The 19,931-nt window shown below is 53.0% G+C and overlaps 7 protein-coding genes across 7 annotated transcripts; 3 read left to right on the top strand and 4 right to left on the bottom strand.

Moving 5' to 3' along the window:
* Positions 1-38: 38 nt before the first annotated feature.
* On the bottom strand, positions 39-2,541 carry SEPMUDRAFT_151285 (Pkinase-domain-containing protein). Its single transcript, XM_016906717.1, has one exon. It carries the CDS (start codon positions 2,295-2,297, stop codon positions 186-188), a length of 2,112 nt encoding a protein of 703 aa, XP_016758423.1. The 5' UTR covers positions 2,298-2,541; the 3' UTR covers positions 39-185.
* A 405-nt stretch (positions 2,542-2,946) lies between these two features.
* Positions 2,947-4,415, top strand: SEPMUDRAFT_151284 (Zn-dependent exopeptidase). The gene is made up of 2 exons (XM_016906716.1): positions 2,947-3,295; positions 3,371-4,415. The coding sequence occupies exons 1-2, from the start codon at positions 2,996-2,998 to the stop codon at positions 4,331-4,333; spliced, it is 1,263 nt and encodes a 420-aa protein (XP_016758422.1). The 5' UTR covers positions 2,947-2,995; the 3' UTR covers positions 4,334-4,415.
* A 1-nt stretch (position 4,416) lies between these two features.
* Positions 4,417-7,151, bottom strand: SEPMUDRAFT_151283 (barren). Its single transcript, XM_016906715.1, has 2 exons — positions 4,926-7,151; positions 4,417-4,817 (listed from the first exon to the last, which is right to left on the bottom strand). The coding sequence occupies exons 1-2, from the start codon at positions 7,121-7,123 to the stop codon at positions 4,529-4,531; spliced, it is 2,487 nt and encodes an 828-aa protein (XP_016758421.1). The 5' UTR covers positions 7,124-7,151; the 3' UTR covers positions 4,417-4,528.
* A 1,767-nt stretch (positions 7,152-8,918) lies between these two features.
* On the bottom strand, positions 8,919-10,104 carry SEPMUDRAFT_71597 (phosphoribosylglycinamide formyltransferase; the record flags this gene model as incomplete). The annotated part of the gene is made up of 1 exon (XM_016909947.1): positions 8,919-10,104. One exon carries the CDS (start codon positions 10,102-10,104, stop codon positions 9,418-9,420), a length of 687 nt encoding a protein of 228 aa, XP_016758420.1. The 3' UTR covers positions 8,919-9,417.
* Positions 10,105-10,496: 392 nt separating this feature from the next.
* On the top strand, positions 10,497-11,300 carry SEPMUDRAFT_151282 (uncharacterized protein). The gene is made up of 3 exons (XM_016906714.1): positions 10,497-10,735; positions 10,823-10,923; positions 11,009-11,300. The coding sequence occupies exons 1-3, from the start codon at positions 10,647-10,649 to the stop codon at positions 11,170-11,172; spliced, it is 354 nt and encodes a 117-aa protein (XP_016758419.1). The 5' UTR covers positions 10,497-10,646; the 3' UTR covers positions 11,173-11,300.
* A 498-nt stretch (positions 11,301-11,798) lies between these two features.
* Positions 11,799-12,182, bottom strand: SEPMUDRAFT_50688 (uncharacterized protein; the record flags this gene model as incomplete). The annotated part of the gene is made up of 1 exon (XM_016909173.1): positions 11,799-12,182. A coding segment is annotated over one exon (384 nt), but the record flags the coding sequence as incomplete, so codon positions are not given.
* Positions 12,183-16,212: 4,030 nt separating this feature from the next.
* SEPMUDRAFT_151278 (uncharacterized protein) lies at positions 16,213-19,581 on the top strand. Its single transcript, XM_016906713.1, has 3 exons — positions 16,213-16,740; positions 16,813-18,655; positions 18,714-19,581. The coding sequence occupies exons 2-3, from the start codon at positions 17,433-17,435 to the stop codon at positions 18,952-18,954; spliced, it is 1,464 nt and encodes a 487-aa protein (XP_016758417.1). The 5' UTR covers positions 16,213-16,740; positions 16,813-17,432; the 3' UTR covers positions 18,955-19,581.
* Positions 19,582-19,931: the final 350 nt, after the last annotated feature.

Below are 19,931 nucleotides of genomic sequence, written 5' to 3'. Positions count from 1 at the left end.
GCAGTGGAACATACTTGAGCAGGAAGATTAATATTATCCTTCACTGACCGACCTCTCATAAAAACGGTAATGTAAATGCATTTCAGTCAATCCTCATTCAAGTCATAGCGCATGCAAACAACAACAATCCCCCTCCGCTTGGGCCCTCCCACCACAGCCTCTCCCAGATGGATCTACCTCCTAATTTAACCTTCCTCACCAGGCACAGCGTCCTCCGCTTCGACTCGACACAAGACCTCCTCCAAGAACCCTTCCAATAAACCATCAACACCATCTCCCATGCCCACTGGCGCCACGCTGTCCCAATGATCGATTTCCCGGAAGAGCCGCGAAACCTTGCTCAAGCACTTCCGTATCTGCTCATGCGTCTGGCGTTTGAGGTGCAAGTCCTCCGCGGATAGCACCGACGCGCCGCCAGTCTGAGACCGGCTGGCCTGAGAGGCATTATGTCGTCGCTGCAATAGTGAGAGTTGATATGAACGACGATGGAGGGCGGCTTCGAGAGCCGGCATCACCACAGAATTGAGCGCCGTCACCTGTTGATCCTGCTGCGAGTATGAAGAGGCCGCTGGTTGCGATTGGTTTGTCGAGTGGTTTGTCGTCGAAGTTTGATATGCGGAGTCGACAGACGATCGACGCGAATCCTGACTCTGCTCCAACGGCCTCGTTTCTGACTTGACAACTCCAGGAGGTGCAAAGTCTGGCAGAGGCTTCTGGTATAGCTGGTTGTTGACTGAAGTCGCAGAAGCAGCCACAGAGCGTTGCGCGTGTTCTTGCGAAGCAGCGACACCGTCGAGCCCGAGTGGTACTGACGCTGCCTGTTGCGTTGGGGGCACTGCTTTGGGCTCTTCCTTGATCGCAAGGCCTTTCATGTACTGTGACATGTCACTCGCGATGCTCTGCTGCAGGTAGTCATCGTTCAGCAGTCGAGGAGTAGCAGGCGTGACAGGAGGAGGTAAGGGCGATGGAGGCACAGACTCGCGCCGAGGCGTCTGTGGAGGAGTCTGTTGTACTGCAATCGGTTTTCTGGTCGGTGATGCGGGCAAGGGAACTTGGGCAGCAGGCCCTGGTGATGGTAGGGGCGGCGCATATCGCTTCGTTGGTGAAGGCGTTTTGGGCAGTGGAGGAGGAAGCATGGCGCCCCGCATGGTCTGGCCTGTCCCTGGGGTCTCTGTAAGCTCGGCATCGATATTCTCCTTGTTCGAAACGGTCCTTCTGGTAGGCGAATGAGGCGCATGAGACCTCCTCGAATTCATGCCGGACTCATTCATGGGCCGCAGACCCGGACCTGCATGGCCACGTCGACCAGCCGGACGCACTGTACCAAAGTCCCACAAATCTTCGTCCTCTGCATTCTGCGATGGTGAGTCGTCCGTGGAATTGGCCTCATAGCTCTCTTCTTCGTCTTGGTGAGTAGCCTGCCACCGCTCATGCCGTTCGATCAGCTCCGTCAAGTATGCAGTGCGCTTTGCTTTTCGTATCCAAGGATGCTTCAGAAGCTCACGCGCCGTAGGCCTCTCCCGTGGCTCTTTTCGCAGACACCTCCACACAAAGTCTTTGAACTCTCTGCTAAAATTGCCCTCCAACATGGGTGCTGGATTCTTCGGTATCAGGAACAATACTTTCATGGGATGAATATCACTGTAGGGTGGCTCTCCCAATGCGAGCTCCAACGCGGTGATGCCCAAAGACCAGATGTCTGCCTTGTGATCGTAGCCTGATTGCTTAATCACTTCCGGAGCCATCCAGAAGGGAGTGCCCACAAACGTATTCTTCTTCGTCATCGTCGCCGTCAATTGTCCCGACACGCCAAAGTCGGCCAGCTTGACTTGGCCGTTGGCACCCAGCAGGATATTGGCTGCCTTGATATCACGATGTAACTTCCCGTCGTTGTGCAAGTACTCCAAGCCCAGCAACAGTTCTCTGATGATGATGCAAATGTAGTCTTCAGGCAGAACGCCTGGTTTCAGCATGTCGCCACAGCTGCCTCCGGAGCAGAATTCCATGATGATCCACAGGTCAGAGCCTTTGAGATATGAGCCATAGTACTTGGTGACATATGGCGAGTTGAGGCCGGACAGGATGGAGATTTCCTGAATGATATCGTCGACCTCGTCGTCGGCATTCTCAACATCGATAATCTTGATAGCCACCGACTGTCCGGAGCGCTTGTCGACGCCCTTGTAGACCTTTCCAAAACTGCCGCCGCCGATGCACGTCTGCTTGGTATACAACGTCTCGGGATCCACGTGCTGAGTGGTCGTTGTCGCCGTTGTCGCCGCCGTTGATGCGGCCATTTCTCTCGCGTGGGACTCGTGGTCGCGTTAATCCAATGCTGCCTGATAGCGTGTGAGGATGAGGAGGTGGAGGTGGAGGTGGAGGCGGAGGCGGAGGCGGAGGCGGAGGCGGAGGCGGATGAGCTCGTCGTCGTGGTCGTCGTTGTCGTCGTGCCTGTGTGGGCCGGTCGGATCTCTCCAGGCCGAGCGGGGATTGCAATGATGGATCGAGGAAGAGCGTCCGGTGGTAGTGTGTACTGCTGCTCTGTTCTGTCTGTCACTTGGCGCGGGCGCAATGAACCAGCATTGGCGAAAGAAGAAATGGAGAGACGCAAGGAGAAGGGTGGAAGTTGAAGATGTACATGTAGTAGACTACCACATACACACACACACACCGCATGTGCAGGTGCGTGCGGGAGAGTGCGCCGGGCGGAGTAGCGAGGCGCAATCGGCTCCCGTCACGAATTGGATGTTCGTGTCGTTGTCAAGCGCCGGGATGTTGCTGTTGCTGTGTTGTGTTGATACCACAACAACAACAACAGCGGTGGCCCGACAGCCAATCATCGCCCTCGCGCATCTCCACTCGGGAACTGGTGGCTGTACCTGCGTCGGCGCCTCTATTTCAGGCTTCCAGGCATCAGCCATCTGAAACATTCTCGACTTCAATCTTCACCTACCTACTTACAGTAAGGACTGTAAGGTACTTTACGGTAGTCACTATGCGAGTTATTCACTTGGCATCTGCCTTCACTTCACTCGCATCATCGGGTAGTGCCGCACTGTCATCATATACATTGCTGCGCCCAGACGTCGTCCGTCTCCACCAATCACTAGTCGAGATCGAATCCATCTCCGGCCATGAACAAGCCGTGGGAGACTGGCTATACCACAGCCTGATCCAGCAAGGCTATCACGCCGAGAAGCAATATGTCTCCAGAGATCCCGAACGCTTCAATGTCTACGCTTGGCCGGGAGAGAATCGAGACCCGCCCGTGATGTTGACCAGTCACATCGATACTGTATGACTACTTCCCTCCCGACCAAGTCTCATCTGCAATGGTATATACACACACTCACACATCACACCCCCTCAGGTTCCACCTTTCCTCCCATATAAATATACCAAAGATGAAGACCATCCAGGCAACTCCACCATCTTCGGCCGCGGCTCCGTAGACGCCAAAGGCAGCGTGGCGACCCAAATCATCGCCATCAACGAACTCATCGCCTCCTCTGCCATCTCGCCCGACGACGTCTCCCTCCTCTACGTCGTCGGCGAAGAAATCGGAGGAGGCGGAATGCGCGCCGCCAACAACCTCTCCCTCTCACACACCCAAACCATCATCTTCGGCGAACCCACCGCCCTCCACCTCGTCTCGGGCCACAAAGGAACCATGCAAGCCATCATCCGCGCCAAAGGCAAAGCAGGCCACAGCGGCTACCCCTGGCTCGGACGATCCGCCAACGAAGTCCTCGTATCCAGTCTGGCGGCCATTATGCACTTGGGAGACCGACTCCCCACAAGTGCGAAATACGGTTCGACGACCTTCAATCTCGGCGTGCTCCAAGGCGGCGTCGCAGCAAATGTCATAGCACAAAACGCCACCGCCACCATCGCCGTGCGCATCGCCCACGGCACAACTTCCATGATCCAACACGCCATGACCCAAGCCATCCACGAAGCCGTGCAACCCTTTCTCTCCGGAAATGGTGATGATGATGATAACCATTTAACACCCCAAGATATCGTCGAACTCGACTTCACAGGCGCCGGATATGGCCCCGTAGACATTGACCACGATGTCCCCGGCTTCGACGTCATCACCGTGAATTACGGAACCGATATTCCTTGGTTGGAGAAAGTTGTTTCGGACCAGAAACGCTACTTGTATGGTCCGGGGACGATTTTTGTGGCGCATGGCGATCAGGAGGAGTTGAGGGAGAAGGATCTGTGGGAGGCTGTGGAGGGATATCAGAAGATTGTGTTGTTTGCACTTGGAAAGGAGGGGGAGGGGGAGGGAGAGAGGGAGAGTGGTGAGGAAAAGGAGGATTTGTGAATAGAATAGAAAAGAATCGGGATGCAGAGTTACCTTAACGTGATCTGACCGGATAATATAAATCAAAAATCACAGTGTAAGCACTTGCTTCTTCATTGTCTTCATTTCATTTCACTTTCATCAATGCCATGCATGCATGCATGCATACCTACCTATAATCCTCTCTCCCTCCCCTCCCCTCGTAAAAAGCTCAAATCAAACATCCCCCTCAACAACAACGGCCCCAAAATCCTTCTTGACGCGCAAATCCGTCCAACCATCGACATTTTCAATCATCAAACCCTTTTCATTGGCCAAATGCAAGAGACAAATGAATCCATACGACGTGCTAATGTCGGACATTTGCTGCTTGGGGTAGACGTGTTGGAGATTATTCATAATGTCCGTGAAGAGCAGCGTCGAAGTGTCGTCGGTGGAAAGGGCGGGGATGGTGGTGGGGGGTCGTTTCGAGGCGGGCGTGTGAGGAGGTGGTGTCATATCTCTGCTGTGAGAAAGGAAAAGAGTCAGTGTGCAACTCTCTCTCTCTCTGTGTGTGATATAGATAGATGGGAAAGGAGAAAAAAGAAAAGGAAAAGGAAAAGGAAAAACTGACCTCTGTTCAAATCCAATACCACGCCACATCTCTTCCTTCAACCGCCGGACATCGACCTTTTTCGCCACTCGCGCGTATTGCACGTATTCGGGCCGTAATCGTCGCGATTGTGCTACGAGATTGGCACCAAAGTCACCTGCTCCCGCTCCTCCTCCGGTGGGCCCGGCCACACTGTCGATGCCCGCTCCCATCGGTCCTTCGACATCGTCTGCGCCCGGAGAGAATTGTTCGCGAGCATCGGCAAAGTCATCGTCATCGTCGTCCATGGCACCACCGCCCGCCATGGGGAGTCCATCGTCGTGGAAGAAGTTTGCATCGTAGTCCCCCTCGACGGCGTCGTCCACGTCCATGGGATGAGGTGGTACTGCTGCGTCGTCTCCGCCATGCGTCGCCCAGTATGCCTCATCGACTTCGCCATGGAGTGGTATCGGCTTGCTCGACGGACCCGATCTGCGAGCACCAATCTTCGCTTTTGGCTTCAGGAAGAGCTTCAGGAGGTCCTTGGAGTTGAAGTGCTTGTCGTCGGGAAGCAGATTTCGGTTCTTACTCTTCCACTCTTTCTTCGGTAGACATATGCTCGCATTGGTGGACGCATTCGTGTATAGCAAGTTGGCCATTTCTTGCGACATGGGTGCCGCAAAATCAATCTCAAAAGGCTCCTTCTCTTTCCGCGTCCTTGTAGGCTTGACGACATTGGCTTCTTTGATGCGTGCAATCTTCCAGTGCTCTGGTCCCGCCCAGTTCTTCTGCAGTGCGTTGTCAAAGTAGTTCAAGATGTTCTCTTGATCGTGGGGTCGATGTTGCAGCGTGACACCATATGCGTTGCTGTCGTTGTCGAATACGCCCACCTCACCTGCTGCGTCCTCGCCTGCTTCCGCGCCCGCTGAAGCATCGTATACCCGCATTTGAGGATGTAAAGCAGCATCGCGCGCCCACGCCTCTCCTCCCTCACCAAAGCCAACATCTGCGGCCATGTCGAAACCCAACGGTTCTGCATCGTCATCGTGGCCAAATGCTGCAGTTTGATCGTCCAAATTGATGCCACTCCGATCGAGCTGTTCTGTGTCGGCATCAGTCTGCTCGTCCCGCCAATTTTCGGGCGCCTTGAGGAATGGCAAATCCAGCGATCCGTCTCCGCCACCAAGCTCAAACGTCTTTAACGATGGGCATATGTCTTGGCCGTCTAGTATATCCAAATCGGGAAAAAATCGCGCTCCCAGTCCAGCAACATCGACAATCCCGTCCTCCTGCATAGGCTCGATCTCCTCCTCCTCTGTTACCGTCTTATTCTGCTGCTCTTCTCCCTCCGGCTCCATGCTGTCTCGCCTTGTCGTATCCTCGACGTCTGCATCTTGTGCGTCGTCACTGCTGTCGAATACAATTCGTCCCGTGCTGTCAATCGACAAGTGGTTCATGAGAAGTCCCTTGGCACCACCCTCATCGAAATCTGCTGCTGCCTTCTTGAATAGTGGATCAACAGAGAATTCCAGCTCCATCTTCTTCAGCTTCAGCGTCTCGAATGATGTGGCCAGTGTGGCTTCTGCTGATCGCTGCGCCTTCTTTCTGCCCTTCTTTTTCGTGCCATCCTCGTTCTCCTCGTCTTCGTCGTCGCCCTCCTCTCCGCCGCCCTCTTCTGTGTCGCCACCTTTTCGTTTCTTGTTTCCACTGTCTGCCAACCCACTCAACAGCTTTCCCGTCTCCGTTGCGACGCTGTCCACTCTGCTGGTGTAGATTTTGACACATCCGTCTAATGTGCAGCTCGCCTTCTGAAAGTTGACGCCGTTGCCCTCCTTGAGCAGACTCATGTCGTGGAAGTAGTCGATGAGCGCAAAGTCCCACGAATTGTTCGCATTGATCTTATTATCCGTCGCCATCTTCATCCATGTCTCGAAGTTGGCGAGTATGGGCACACGCTTCATAGGCGTCACATGGTCTCCTCGCACTCCATATGGATCATCGTCGTCTTGAGACGGCGTCGCTGGCCCACCATCGCCCAAGCCGCCTAGAGACTTTCGTTTTCGTTGCGGTGTCGCTGCCGCAGCCTTGATGGACGACATCTGGCGCGAGTGGGCTGCTTTCCGGTTCTGGAGACGCTGCGCCTTTTCCTCGTCGTCGTCGTTGAGCGGAATCTGGATCGACTTTACGGGCGATTGCGCATAATTGCCCGAAGCGCCGCCAGTCGCGCGCACACGAGGCATGTTGAGCGGAGAGGATCGAGGGAGGGAGGGAGGAAGTTCGTTACAGAAGTCAGCAGGATGTCGGCGGCGCGCTTCGGCTCAATTGTGCATCACTCCTACTATCGTTGCCACGCGCATACAGTAGTGCCAATGCAGGCAGGGGTGGTGACACTGTTTGTGCGTGCATGCGATTGATTGTTTATGCCACAGTAAACAACGGCTTGTTCCGAAACCTTGCCGTGACGCGCATCACGTTCGTGTCGTTCACCCCTCTCACTTCAATTTCTGTCACGGAAGCCGTCATACTGTACACGCAGCTCTCAGCACAGTACAGTCAGCCGCGCTAGTGGGAACACCGTATATAAGCACATCCATCTTCCAAACCAACGACCTTTTCTTCTTCATACTGTGAGTCCACCCTCCACCCTCCCCCTACACTTTCCATCACCATCCATCATCAATGCAGTACTAACATCATCTCCTAGTACCTTCTTGGGGTTTCTGGCGCTCACGAATGCTAGAACCATTCAGAAGTGGCTGCATTGCACAGCGCGGACCGCAACTGAATCCTGTCTCCTTCGGGGGCCAGGTCGGGGGAATTTTTGCTGGCCCACACTTTTCGCTGTCGCTTGCGACTCTGAAAAGACACTCTTTCATCATGTCGTTGGCCTTGTTCATCAAGGCTGGCGTTTGGAGAAGGATCCTCTTGACAGCTGTGCCGTTCGAGGTATTGGCGAGACCGTCAGCACCTCTACGTCGCGTTGTACGCGTCTTGCACTCGGCGGCAGCGCGATGCGTCAAGCCTTAGCTTGCCAGTCGACGAGGGAAGGTGGACACGTCTGCGGTAAAGCAAGAACAGCCAGCAACACGCGACTGAAGGGCATTCCATTCCCCGAGCTCGCCCCCAGAGTACTACCTAGTACCTTCAGGTACCTACGTAGGTACGGTAGGTAGGTACAGATTGTAAGGTCACCTCAGGTACTGAGGTAGTAATACCACCTCACAACACCGCCATGAATACTGTACTTTACACTACTCCTGCCAATACTCGAACACAGTGCAGGACGAAGACACCTCTATTAGTACCTCCTTCCACCGAACGCCTCTCCAGTGCCCCCTTCCCCCTCCAGCACCAAGCAAGCCTACGAATCGTACCTTCCCTTACTCTCTCGCGTCACTGGGCAGAAACTCCTTCGGGAAAACCCTTCGGGTCTTCCTGTTGGGCTTGGGGTGGAAGAAGGGGAGGAGATGGGAGAGAAGGAGATGTGAGATTGGACTGGACTGGATGGAATGGAATGGACGGACGAGTGATAAGATGAGGGGAGAAGCTGGGAAGGTATACATACCTCCTAGGTACATACCTATACGTTATACGCTGTACGCTATCGGATAGGTAAGCTTGCGTTGTAAGGCAGAGAGACGGACGGACGGACAGATAAACAGATAGGTAGGTAGCCCAGGTAGCCAGACATGTGTGCTACATGTCTCGACGATGGAACGTAAGGTACATGTAGGTACATATTCTACCTGGCGAGAGTAAGGTACTTAGTCCATGGAGGTCGAGGGATGAGATGGAAGCAATACCAGATGCCGATGTGGTCCATCTATCTACGGAGGTACATGTGAGTAGCAATTCAAACACACATACATCTGCGCACTCTCGTCGTAAGCGGTACCTTTGCAGTGGATGCTTTTCATCGACAAGGGGATATGAGGATGTACCTAGCTAGAAATAGTAAAGAGTCCATTTGCAATATCTGGATTGCTACTGAGCCTTGGAGCAGTCTTGAGATGTATTGCTAGCAGATTAACATACCTAGGTCATGTAGCTACGCAAATTTACTCTATTGGATTTGAGACTTGCTCACTTGCCTGGATGGATGGAATGAACCAACGCCTTCCTGAGGAGCTGACGGACACGGTACAAGGCTCAAGACAGGTGGCCTTGTGCTTCGTGGTGTGAGGTGTTTGGTAGCGAGCGAAGCGTGGCTGGTGCACTCTGGCGTCGTTTGGGAAAGGCCAGCTGAGCGAGAGACAATGCTAGGTAAATATAGCAAGTGTGCGTAGCCATGGACGGAGCTCAAGAAGGCTCCAGATTGCTTCCCTTGTCCAAGCGGAAGAATGTGAAGCACCTTTGCCTATGCTCACACCGATTCAGTGACCGCATCCAGAGATACTCGGACGTGCGATATCCGGGAGTACATTCATCGCATGGACTACACCTCAAGCCAGGTCTTCGCTTCTCCTCGCGATATCAATTTTTTCCCGCAAGATCCAGGTTTCTGCGTTTCCATTCTTCCTTTCGAGAGAACCTATCAAGTCCCCCCTCGACTCAACTCCACCACCCTTCTCGTCCCTTCCACAATCAACCCATGTTCCGCCTGGTGTATCCTCTCCTGCAAATCACCCAGCGTCCCACACCCTTGGATATCCACCTCTTGCTGCACAATCGGCTCCCCCAGATCCACCTCGGCAATGACATAATGAATCATGATCCCCGTCTTCGTCCTCTTCCCTTGCTCAAACTCCTCCCACGCTCGTTCAATACACCCCGCGCCAATCAAGTCCTTATGGAGAGAAGGATGCAAATTGATAATTTTCACACCCTTCTCCGCAAGAGGGTTCAAAAACGAAGGAGTCAGAATTCTCATAAAGCCCGCGCAGACGACAATGCTCGGCTGATCGTGCAGAATGAGAGGGACGAGATCTGCATCGTAGGCGTTTCGAGCGGGCGAGTTCTGGACGGGTGCGGAAGGGTCGTCTGCGGGGTATTGTTTTTTATAGGGAAGCCAGGCATGATATGTTGTGGGAATGTGTGCGTTCTGGGCGCGAGTGAGGCCATAGGCGGCTTTGCGGTCGGAGATGACGCGGACGAGTTGTACGTTGGGGAGAGCGGGGGTGTTGCTGGCGTCGATGAGAGCTTGGAGGTTGGTGCCGGAGCCGGAGATGAGGACTGTGATGCGCACGGGAGCGACGTCTGAAGGCGAGGAAGAAGAAGTCATTATTGTGGTGGTGGTGGTGGTGATGGTGGTTGTTACAATGGTCTCAATGGGGTGGAGAATACCTACAGTACAGGTACCTCACCTCACACCAAAAAAAAAGATTTGCATGTGAAACATGGGTGCTCCATGCCCCACGCTCTCGCCTCTCGGGGGGATCGGTATCACGATTGCCGAGAGAGAGCGGGAGGCGGGAGGCGGGAGATCAGATCTCTTGGCGCGATTCTGCAAGGGGCCAGAAGTGTCGCGTCAGTGCTTTGGTGCTCTCTATGACGATGGCGTGGGTGCCGATGCCTCTCGCAGTTCCCAAATTCTTTGTGAGAGGTCACGGGAGAGATGGTTTTGACTTGTCATTTGTAACCTACACTTACCTACCTTACCTACACCATCCCACCTACCTACCTACCTATACTACCTCCTACCCCAATCAGACTCTGCTTGTGCCCATCCACCAGAGCCAAGACACCGACACCTACCTTACCTTACCAGTACACTCCTTACCTACATAGGTACATACCTGACCTCCACATCAACCATCCACAATCATGTCAAAAGGCTTCTTCACCGGCCCCAACATTGCAGCCGGAGCAGCATTGACAGGCGCAATCGTCTACTTTGCATCACGAGGAAACATGTACGCTCACTCCACGACAAGAACAAGGGAGGGGGACGAGAACACGCTGACTGACCAACGACGGATGTGATAATCACATACATATAGGTACGAGACACATGGAGCACAAAACGTCGCCAATGCGTATTCACGAGGGGGAGGAACCAAGACACATGCGGCAGGCGTCGCAACGAAACTAGGTGAGGCAGGTCAGTCGTCCGGAAACTTTCTCCGCTCGTCTTCTTCCCCCCATCTCGACAACTTAAGGTGGAGTGAACTGATGTCCATGGCCAGGGACGACGGATGAGACGAAAGTGCACCAGCAGGACGCCAAAGGCATCGATACCGAGTACTACAAGGAGCACCATGCACAACAGAGAATTGGCGAGCCTGGCGGAGGAGCTCCGTTTGGCAAGAAATTAAACGAGGCCTCGTATGGCCATAAGGAGGGAAAGTAAACCAGGCGGTCAGAGGCGAATTTGACAGACCAACTGCAGCGCAGTAAATACGTGGACTACAGTCACACGTGGGAAGAGTTTCCCTGTGATATACTGATGTAAACCATACAGCCAAAAAAAAGATATTCAGATTCAATGGTGCTATGCACGCATATAGGGGCCTTTCCCGGCCTGCTGACGTTGCTTTAGATTGAAACGGCACCACCTGCACCAGATGAGACCACTGGAGGATGCCGATACCATTCGATTCCGCCTTTTCATGTTCGCTGACGAACCCCGGAGATTCCGGATCTTTGTTACGACCCATTACCCACCACGATGAGTGTAGAACGACTGATTTTCGCAGCCGAAGTCATTCTGGGATGTCGAGCTGTACGCTCGGCGGTGTACTTGGTAGAGCAGTGGCATGGTGCCACGCTTATACACCCTATAGCGATCGAAATCGTTTCTGGGAGGTCGAGCTCATCGCTCCGCGGTATACTTGGTAGAGCAGTGGCATGGTGCCACGCTTGTATATGGAGATGGAGATGGCGATGGCGATGGCGATGGCCAACTGACGCGAGTCCCCCTCGCCGCGAGTGTGGCTCCTGCATCGTCTGGGAGCACCAAATATCCGTACGCTCATCTCACCATCCCGTACGGTACCGATACGTCCTCTTCGAAAGCCACCGAATAAGCTTCCCGATTGCTCCGCCTCTCTTCCCTTGTGCACAGGCCGAGCTCCAGACGTGCTGGAGGAGACTGCTCAACAGGGCAAATTGATGGTCGCATGTGGGGCACTTGAATGGTTTGGCGCCGGTCCATTCAATATAGGTCTTATCTCGAGCAATGAAGGACTCACGACATCCTTTGTGCATATACTTCTTCCACTGGAAGCAATGTGCTGCGAGGAGATTGATGCTGTCCACATCCTCGCCCGACTGGCACGTTCCCGATTCGAGATGGATAATCATGCCGGGGAAGGTGGTAAAGGCTCGTTGGCAGCAGAGGCAGTTGATTAGGCGTGGGAGGGGGGCGAGCGTTTGCTAGGGAAGAGATTAGAGGTGAGTTTTTTCTTTTTTTTTTTGTTTTCTTTTTTCATGGTATATCAGTGGGATGGACAGCAATCTCCAGGCTGTGGCAGGACAGGCTCAAGATGGTGGAAGGGAGAACGAGGGGGTGGGCATTGGATATTACTTACGACGGCGTCTTCTTCGCAGTCCCATCCAATGTATTCGTCGCTGCCCCACTTGGAGTCTGTTGAGATATCGCCCATTGTTTGATGATGCTCTGTTTCAATGCTTGCTTTCGTCCTTTCTTGCTTTTTCTCCTCAAGGAATCTCTGCGATGGAAAAAATAGGATGAAAAGAAGCGATGGACAAAATAGGATGAAAAGAAAAGAAAAGAGGTAGATGATTCCCTTGGCCATTCTTATACTATCAGAAGAGAAGACGACTGGAAAGTTAGGTAAGGTAAGGTCTTAACCCTTTTTTTTATGTGTGCGTGTGTGTGTGATTCATCACATCTCAAATGACCGGAAGAGCTGGCTGAGCTGGCTGGTCCTCGGAAGAGCTGGATGTTTGGATTTCTGGTTCATGGAATCATGGAATCATGGAATCATAGAAGAGAAGAGAAGATAGAACCTCCCGTCCTAACCTAACCTAACTTTGCGAATAAAGGAGTAGGAGGTAAAGGAGTGAAGCAGTGGGTTTCCTATACCTAGGTACTATATTATCTTCTAAGGACCAGGTGACATTGTAATTGACTGATAGACAGGTACCAGGGTACAGATAGTTCCTATTGAGTCGTTCCCTTCCCTTCCCTTCCCTTCTAGTTCCGCTGGTTTTGCGTCTTGGTTTTGCGGTAGTTGTAGGTACATGTACGGGCATATAGTAAAGGGAAGGTAAAGTAAGGTACCTCCTACTAGAAGGTAGGTATATAGGCAAGTAAGTACAATTAAGATCCAAGGTAGGTAGCTGGATGTATATGTAAGGTAGATAGGTAAAGTCTATCTAAGGAGGTACCTACCTATAGATAGAGATCTTTCTCGCTCTTTCTCGTAGTTCTTGTAGCATTCCTTAATAGAAATGTAAAGCTATTACTATAGGCATAGTAGCAAAGCTATACCTACCTAACTTATATTCCAACCTTTTTTTGTTTTCTTTTTTTGTTTTTTGTTTTTTTGTTTTTTTGTTTTTTTGTTTTTTTGTTTTTTTGTTTTTTTTTTTCGACTATATAAAACCAAATAAGAGTTGCTTCCAACGGTCTTTTAGCTTATAGGCTTACGAGGGCATCTCTATACTAGAGGCAAGCAGTCTTCTATACTACGAGGGTTACGATCAAGCCTACCTACCTACCTACCTCCTTAAAATAGAGAGGTAAGGTAGGTACGTACGCTTTACGGCAATTGACGGAGGCGAGACGTTACGATTTGGGAAGGTCTACCTATAGGTATCTTAGCTTTTAGGTAGAGTTACGTACGTACGGTTTACGGAAGTTGACGGGGGCGAGGGAGGTTAGGTACCTAGGTAGGGAGGTAGGTATACTATACTCTTTTGAATACGGACGGGGGGTTTGGAACCAGCAATTAGGTATGTAGGTAGGAGGTATGTATGTGTGTATGTATGTTTTGGTTCGAATACGGCAGACACGAGGAAGCTCGTTTTTTTTTTGTTTCTTTCTTTTCTTGCTCTCTCTCTTTCGTGTCTCGGAAAATGGGGTTATACGTATAGGTAGATAGTATACTCGTGTTGTGAAGAGTACCCCGCCCCGAAAAAGAAAAAAAAAGAGGAGAACTGGAAATCGAGATCTCCAAGAATGATGACCGGGGACGCGGATACAACGTTGAGATGGCTTGGTTGAAATGAGAGCTGGGAGTAATAGGGAGGGAGGGAGGGAGGGAGGAAAAATCGCAAGTCGACGCGAGAAAGAATTTGATCAATTGCTCGTGCCAGAAAACCCCCCCAAAGAAAACACACAAGGGACTCGGGTTGATGAAGGCTATACTTACCTACCGTACAGTAGTGAGTGTAGAGCATCGGAAATCTCCCCTACTGTCGGAACCATACTCTTGTTCCCCGACATACGAGGAGGACTCGGCTCACTACTGGCGGATGTCGTGTTGGGGAGGACGATTGTTGGGTACCTACCTGCCTACCTGGTACCTAGTGATCAGAGGGGGTGGCTTGTTTAGGTGAGGAGGAGGAGGAGGAGGAGGCTGCCACGTGCAAATGTTGTTGATGTCTTGGTCGTTTGTACCCTCCTCCTGATGATGAATTGTCACTTGGTCGTGCACACACACACACACACACACACTCAGCTCATATCTGAGTCCGCCAAGGAAAGCAGCCCAACCCCCCCAAGACAGTTGTTCATATGATGCAGGCTCGTGGCCTGGATATCCAATCTAATGGCAGTCTTGGGAGGATAGTACCTAGCGTTGTCGTGCTGATCACTGCATGACGCGACCAAGAGGGGATGTTTGATAGCAAACATCTGGTATGGGTTGTTGACTGCACAACGTCCGTTATTACCATTCGGTGAAAGAGGAGCAGATGCCGTTGGCGTGAGGCGGACCCAATTGGTAGCGGATTGTCATCGTGACCTGTCCCATATCTTTCGTAAGGTCTGCAACTGCCAGTCTCAGGGTGTTGTCTCGTCTACATGGTCGTGGCGACGGGACAAGATAAATATGGTAAGGCTGCTCACACCTCCTCCTTGACGTCGACCGAGAAGTTCCGTATGGCGATAGGTACCTAGTAATGGGATCTGCATCTAGGAGGTACCAGAGTGGTTTCATTCAGGCCCGCGTAAGAAGCACAGTCGATAAATTGATGGATTGAGAGCACTTTTCTTCACTCACTCCGTAGTGGGTCCGCTGGAGAACCGTGCGTAGCCACATCACGTGGTCGCACACGACACGACACACGAACATCAAAAAAAGGTCGAGGACTCGAGGTCGCCTTGCTTTGTTTCAGCCGTGTCTTAGGTGACACTGAAAAGTGCTGCTGTTCGTCGTGCTGCCGCTGCCAATGAAGACGCTCGTCTCAACATCACCAGTTCACCACCGAGGACGCTGATGTTGCTTTGGACCCCTGGCAGAAACGGTGAACCTGGCAGAAGAAATGCATTATCGCGAAATCGACGGACCAATGCACGCCGTCCCGGTATCAGGATGAGTGTCGAGCATTTTCCGCGTCGAGGTGGATCCTATTCCTGAATCCTGCCTGCCTGCGTGCTGGGAGCCTGGGGCTGGGGGCTGGGGGCTGGGGGGCGTTCGAGTGGCAGGGTGCAAGCTTCATATCCGTGGCTCACGCAAGTCGCTCAAAGCGGCCTTTCATGGCTGATTTAGAGTGGCCCAACAGAGTGTCCAGGGCAGCGTCCCCGGCGCCGGATCGTGGGAGCTGCCCAGTGCGGCGGCGTGGTGATTGCAGCGGTCGATCGTCTGCCACCACTGCACTCTCTGCACTCTCTGCACTCTCTCTCTAGTCTCTCCCTCTCGCCTATATGCATGATATATGTTTATGTACTGTATGGACCCACGGAGTGTGCGATAAATGGCACCGTATCTCCGCGAGGTGGCCACTATCGTCAATACCTAATGGCGGTGTCGATAATGGGGGAGCCTGGGAGGGAGGGGGCAAGCAGAACGAACGCCTCGCCTAACATCGTCTCGCCAATACCTCCTCGATACAGATACGTTCGCGGAGGCGGAAGACGCGATCCCGGTCCATGAGCATGGTACGGTGGAGTTACGTCGAGGCTGGACGGCGGACGCTCTGGTCTGGAGCTCTGGCAAACTGGCTCTGGGAGTCTGGCTCTGGCTGCCAGGCCAGACAAGCGCAGACAGGACAGGCCAGCTAGAATGCTAGATCGTCGCCGCTAGAGCGGGACAGCTCCCATTTGCTCGAGCCTGCGTGAGGCCTGTGGCTGTCTGAGAGTCTCTCTGGAGACCTGCCCACATGTGCCTTGCCCGCAAACACGTCGAGGGAAGCACTTCTCTCTCTCTCTCTCTCTCTCTCCCTCTCCCTCGTCATCCCATCCCTCCTCGGCGGGGACCCTCTTAATAAAAAGTGGATGCCGTGTCTGCTCGAACTGCCTGCCATCCTACTACCCTAATGCTATGGTGATCGCAGCAATCACTGTCAGTCTCTACAGTTCCACCACCACCACCACCACCACCACCACCACCACCCTCTCCTCCTCCGCCGCCGCCTCTGCCTCCGCCTCCGCTTCCCCCCTCCCCCTCCCCCTCCGTCTCCGTCGCCAGCCCCCCAGCAGTGACAGGCCCTGCGATACGGTACATAGCGGCCCAAAGCTACACGACGTGCGTGCCATAGTCGGAGCCACCGCGTTGGGAAGTTCCCTCCTCGCGGGAAGATCAAAAGCAGGTTAGAGTAGATCAGAGCACACCTGATCAGGGCACATCCAGAGGCACATCCAGATCCGCGCCGCTCCCACTGCGACACCAAGCACGCGATCGTGACAGTCAGCGCCCGGGCGTCTGCGGGTGGTCGGCGCTGAAGAGAGGATCCAGCCAGACAGCCTGCCGTCGTGGGTCTCGCCCAAGCACCGCAGAGGTAGCTTCATGTACGAACCCGGCACATGGTTGCTGTGGCCCCATAGCGACACCTCGAGAGCGGCAAATTAACTGGCTCGCAGTCCTTTCGACGCCTAGAGCGTGCAGCCGCGTGCTACATAACAACAATCGACAGACCTCCACGACTTGACACGCTTCCCTGCGCGCTGCTACTGCTGCTGCTGCTGCTGCTGCTGCTGCTGCTGCACCTCTTCTTCGCCCATGCCCCACTGTCGAGGCGCGCGCAGCAAAAAGAATTTGACCTTGTTGTGGTGACCGCCTGGGGGAGGACATGGTGCATGACCGCAAGGGAATTTCTGAAAGTGCGCATATCTTGGGCGCAGACCCACCCAAAGCGCAAGTAAAGGTCCTTTGATTACCGTGAGCTGGAGGCTGTCTGGTTCTACCTACCCATCTACCTGGTTGAGACTCTGGTTCGACCAAAAGTCAAATATCACCCCTCCCGCAAGCAAGCAAAGCAAAGCAAAGCAAGCAACCTGCGACTGTTCCTTTGCGCCACGTCGCCTTTGGCTACCTGACCTTCTATCTTCTTCACTCACCCGACTTCTCTCTCATCCACTGCTTCGCCCACCTTTCGGAGACTGATTCCTTCCTCGAGTTTCGTTCTTTTGCCAGGACTGTGCCTACCCGCTCAAGTACCACCGAGGGCAGCAACAGGACCAGCACATTGTGCGCACCCACGATGCAGCAGCATCAAATACCATCCCAGCCCAACCCGTATCAGGGCCACCCGTCTTCGCAATCCCATTACCAGTCTAACGGCATACACCACGACATCACTACACGAGGTAACGACTATACGAACGGACAGCAAGCCCACGGAGAAGACATGAATCCCTACCAGCAGCAGTATGGGGGCTATGCACCGCCTCCACTCCCTCAGTCCCAGCATCAACACCACCAACAACAACAACAACAACAACATCAACATCACCCACATCAGTCGCAGGCACAATCGCAACAGCAACACATGCGAGGACCACCGCCATCGATGGGCAATCCCTACATGCAGAATCAGCTCCCTCCGTTGGGCCAGCCATCGATGGGCCCTCCAATGGGAAGCATGGGTCTTGTAACGGAAACACCGCGAACCCATCGCCCCAGCTCTGCTAACCCAGTCCAGCCTCACTCGTACGGTATGCCTGCGCCGCCACCTCCGATGCAATCCATGCAATCCATGCAGTCCCTGCAGTCCCTGCAACCACCGCAGCAGTCTTCATTGCCCCCGCAGCCTCGAGCTAGTAACATCCTGCCCAATGGGGAAAAGAAGATGTCGCATAGTAATGTGAGAGATGGTCTGAAATACGAGCTCCACGTGCTACAACAACCGCAAAGAGCGCGGATGTGTGGCTTTGGTGACAAAGACCGGAGGCCCATCACACCCCCACCATGCGTGAAGCTGGTGATTATTGACATGAACACCAACGCAGAGGTCTCGATGGATGATCCACTGCTCGCGGATCCTTCGTTCTTCATTCTGCAGGTGGACTTGTGGGCAGAGACTGCAGATCGAGAGGCTAATGTGGTGCGGGCATCGAGCAACAGCCCCGCTGTGAGTATCAGTAGCGCGACGACGACGTCGTACCCACCACCGGCCGAGCCGCAGAGACAGCATTTCGAGACGCAGCAGGTGATGTATATGAGTGAGCAGGGCCCTGTTTATGCTCAGATCCCCGCCTATCCTGCAACCATGGCTCGACCGGGATACGCTCCGAGCATGTTCTACAGCCAGATGGGACAGCCCATCGGCTACACTCCTCAGCCGCAACAGTCGAACGCCATGTACACGCGGAATCTGATCGGAAGCTTGACCGTCAACGCCGCTCGTCTGAACGATGACCAGGGCAAACCTGGCTTCTGGTTTGTGCTTCAGGACCTGAGTGTGCGCACCGAGGGATTCTTCCGGTAGGTGGACATTTGTAATCTGATCACGTCCAGTGAACGGTGTACTGACTCGATACAGATTGCGCATGAGCTTTATTGACATCAGTAACAAAGGAGGTGGTCAGCCCGGAGTCAACAGAGGCAAAGCACCGGTCTTAGCCTGGACCTTTTCAGACAAGTTTCAGGTGTACTCGGCCAAGAAGTTCCCCGGAGTGATTGAAAGCACTCCACTCAGCAAATGTTTTGCGGGCCAGGGTATCAAGATTCCGATCCGCAAGGACAACAAGAATGAAGCAGGAGACGATGACGATGGTGATTGAAGTCCCGGAAAAACAGCCATACGGACAATCTTGTACACAACGACCACGGATCGCGCCGTTCAGGGGAATTTGCAGTGTGCGTCCACGCTGCGTTGGGCTATGGAAACGAATATGAAGGCGCAAGGAGAAGTGATGCGTTGGAAACATGGAGGAAGCAGTGATTGATCCAGCTTGATGGAAAGCTTGACATGGTGCTGCTGCTGCTGCTGCTGCTACTGCTACTGTTGCTAGACAACGAGGTGGCGGCTGCAGTGTAGGCATTGGAGTGTAGAAGGCCAGCTGGTGGAAAACACAAGCAAGAAGAGAGGAGGACAGTCGACAGTGTGTCGGATGCTGTCCAGGTCTGCCGATTGAGGCCAGTCAATCGATTGAGACGACTGAGATGAATTGTGCGCAACTGAAATGACGACGACAGCAATGGCAGAGGCTCCATGACCTACAGACTCCTCGATTGTATAGCACCATCTTGATGATTCCTTCGGGCACTCTATGATACATGTACTGTACTTTAGCCTCGTTACAGATAATGTACTGGTAATGTATATAGGCGAGCGGCGCTCCAGCAGCCTGGCCTGCTGTAGGATACATTGGCGCGCGGCGCTGACGCGCACTCGTTCTGAGGTTCCACGCACTCCTGACTAAGCATTCAAAACGCATGCCAAGATAGAACGAGTGCATAGTTTAAATTACGAGTGCAGGTCATGTTTTTCTTCTTCCTCTACATCTACTTCTATCGAACCATCTGCAAACTATCTACCTACTCTTACGATAATAGTTCACTACTATTTACTCTATATTTACCGAATCTATCTTGTACTTGTCTACAATTTACTCCCTCGACAACAGTAAGTATATATCTACTGTTATTATACTGTTACTATACCGTTAGTATATCGTTTCTAAGATAATTAATAGATGGCTCCTCAAATTACCCCGAATATGTCTCGCCTGATTCCAAGTATTGATTTATCAGACGT

Source organism: Sphaerulina musiva (assembly GCF_000320565.1).
Source record: "Sphaerulina musiva SO2202 unplaced genomic scaffold SEPMUscaffold_9, whole genome shotgun sequence".
Taxonomy (NCBI): Eukaryota; Fungi; Ascomycota; class Dothideomycetes; order Mycosphaerellales; family Mycosphaerellaceae; genus Sphaerulina; species Sphaerulina musiva.
This window is presented reverse-complemented; position numbering and strand designations above follow the sequence as displayed.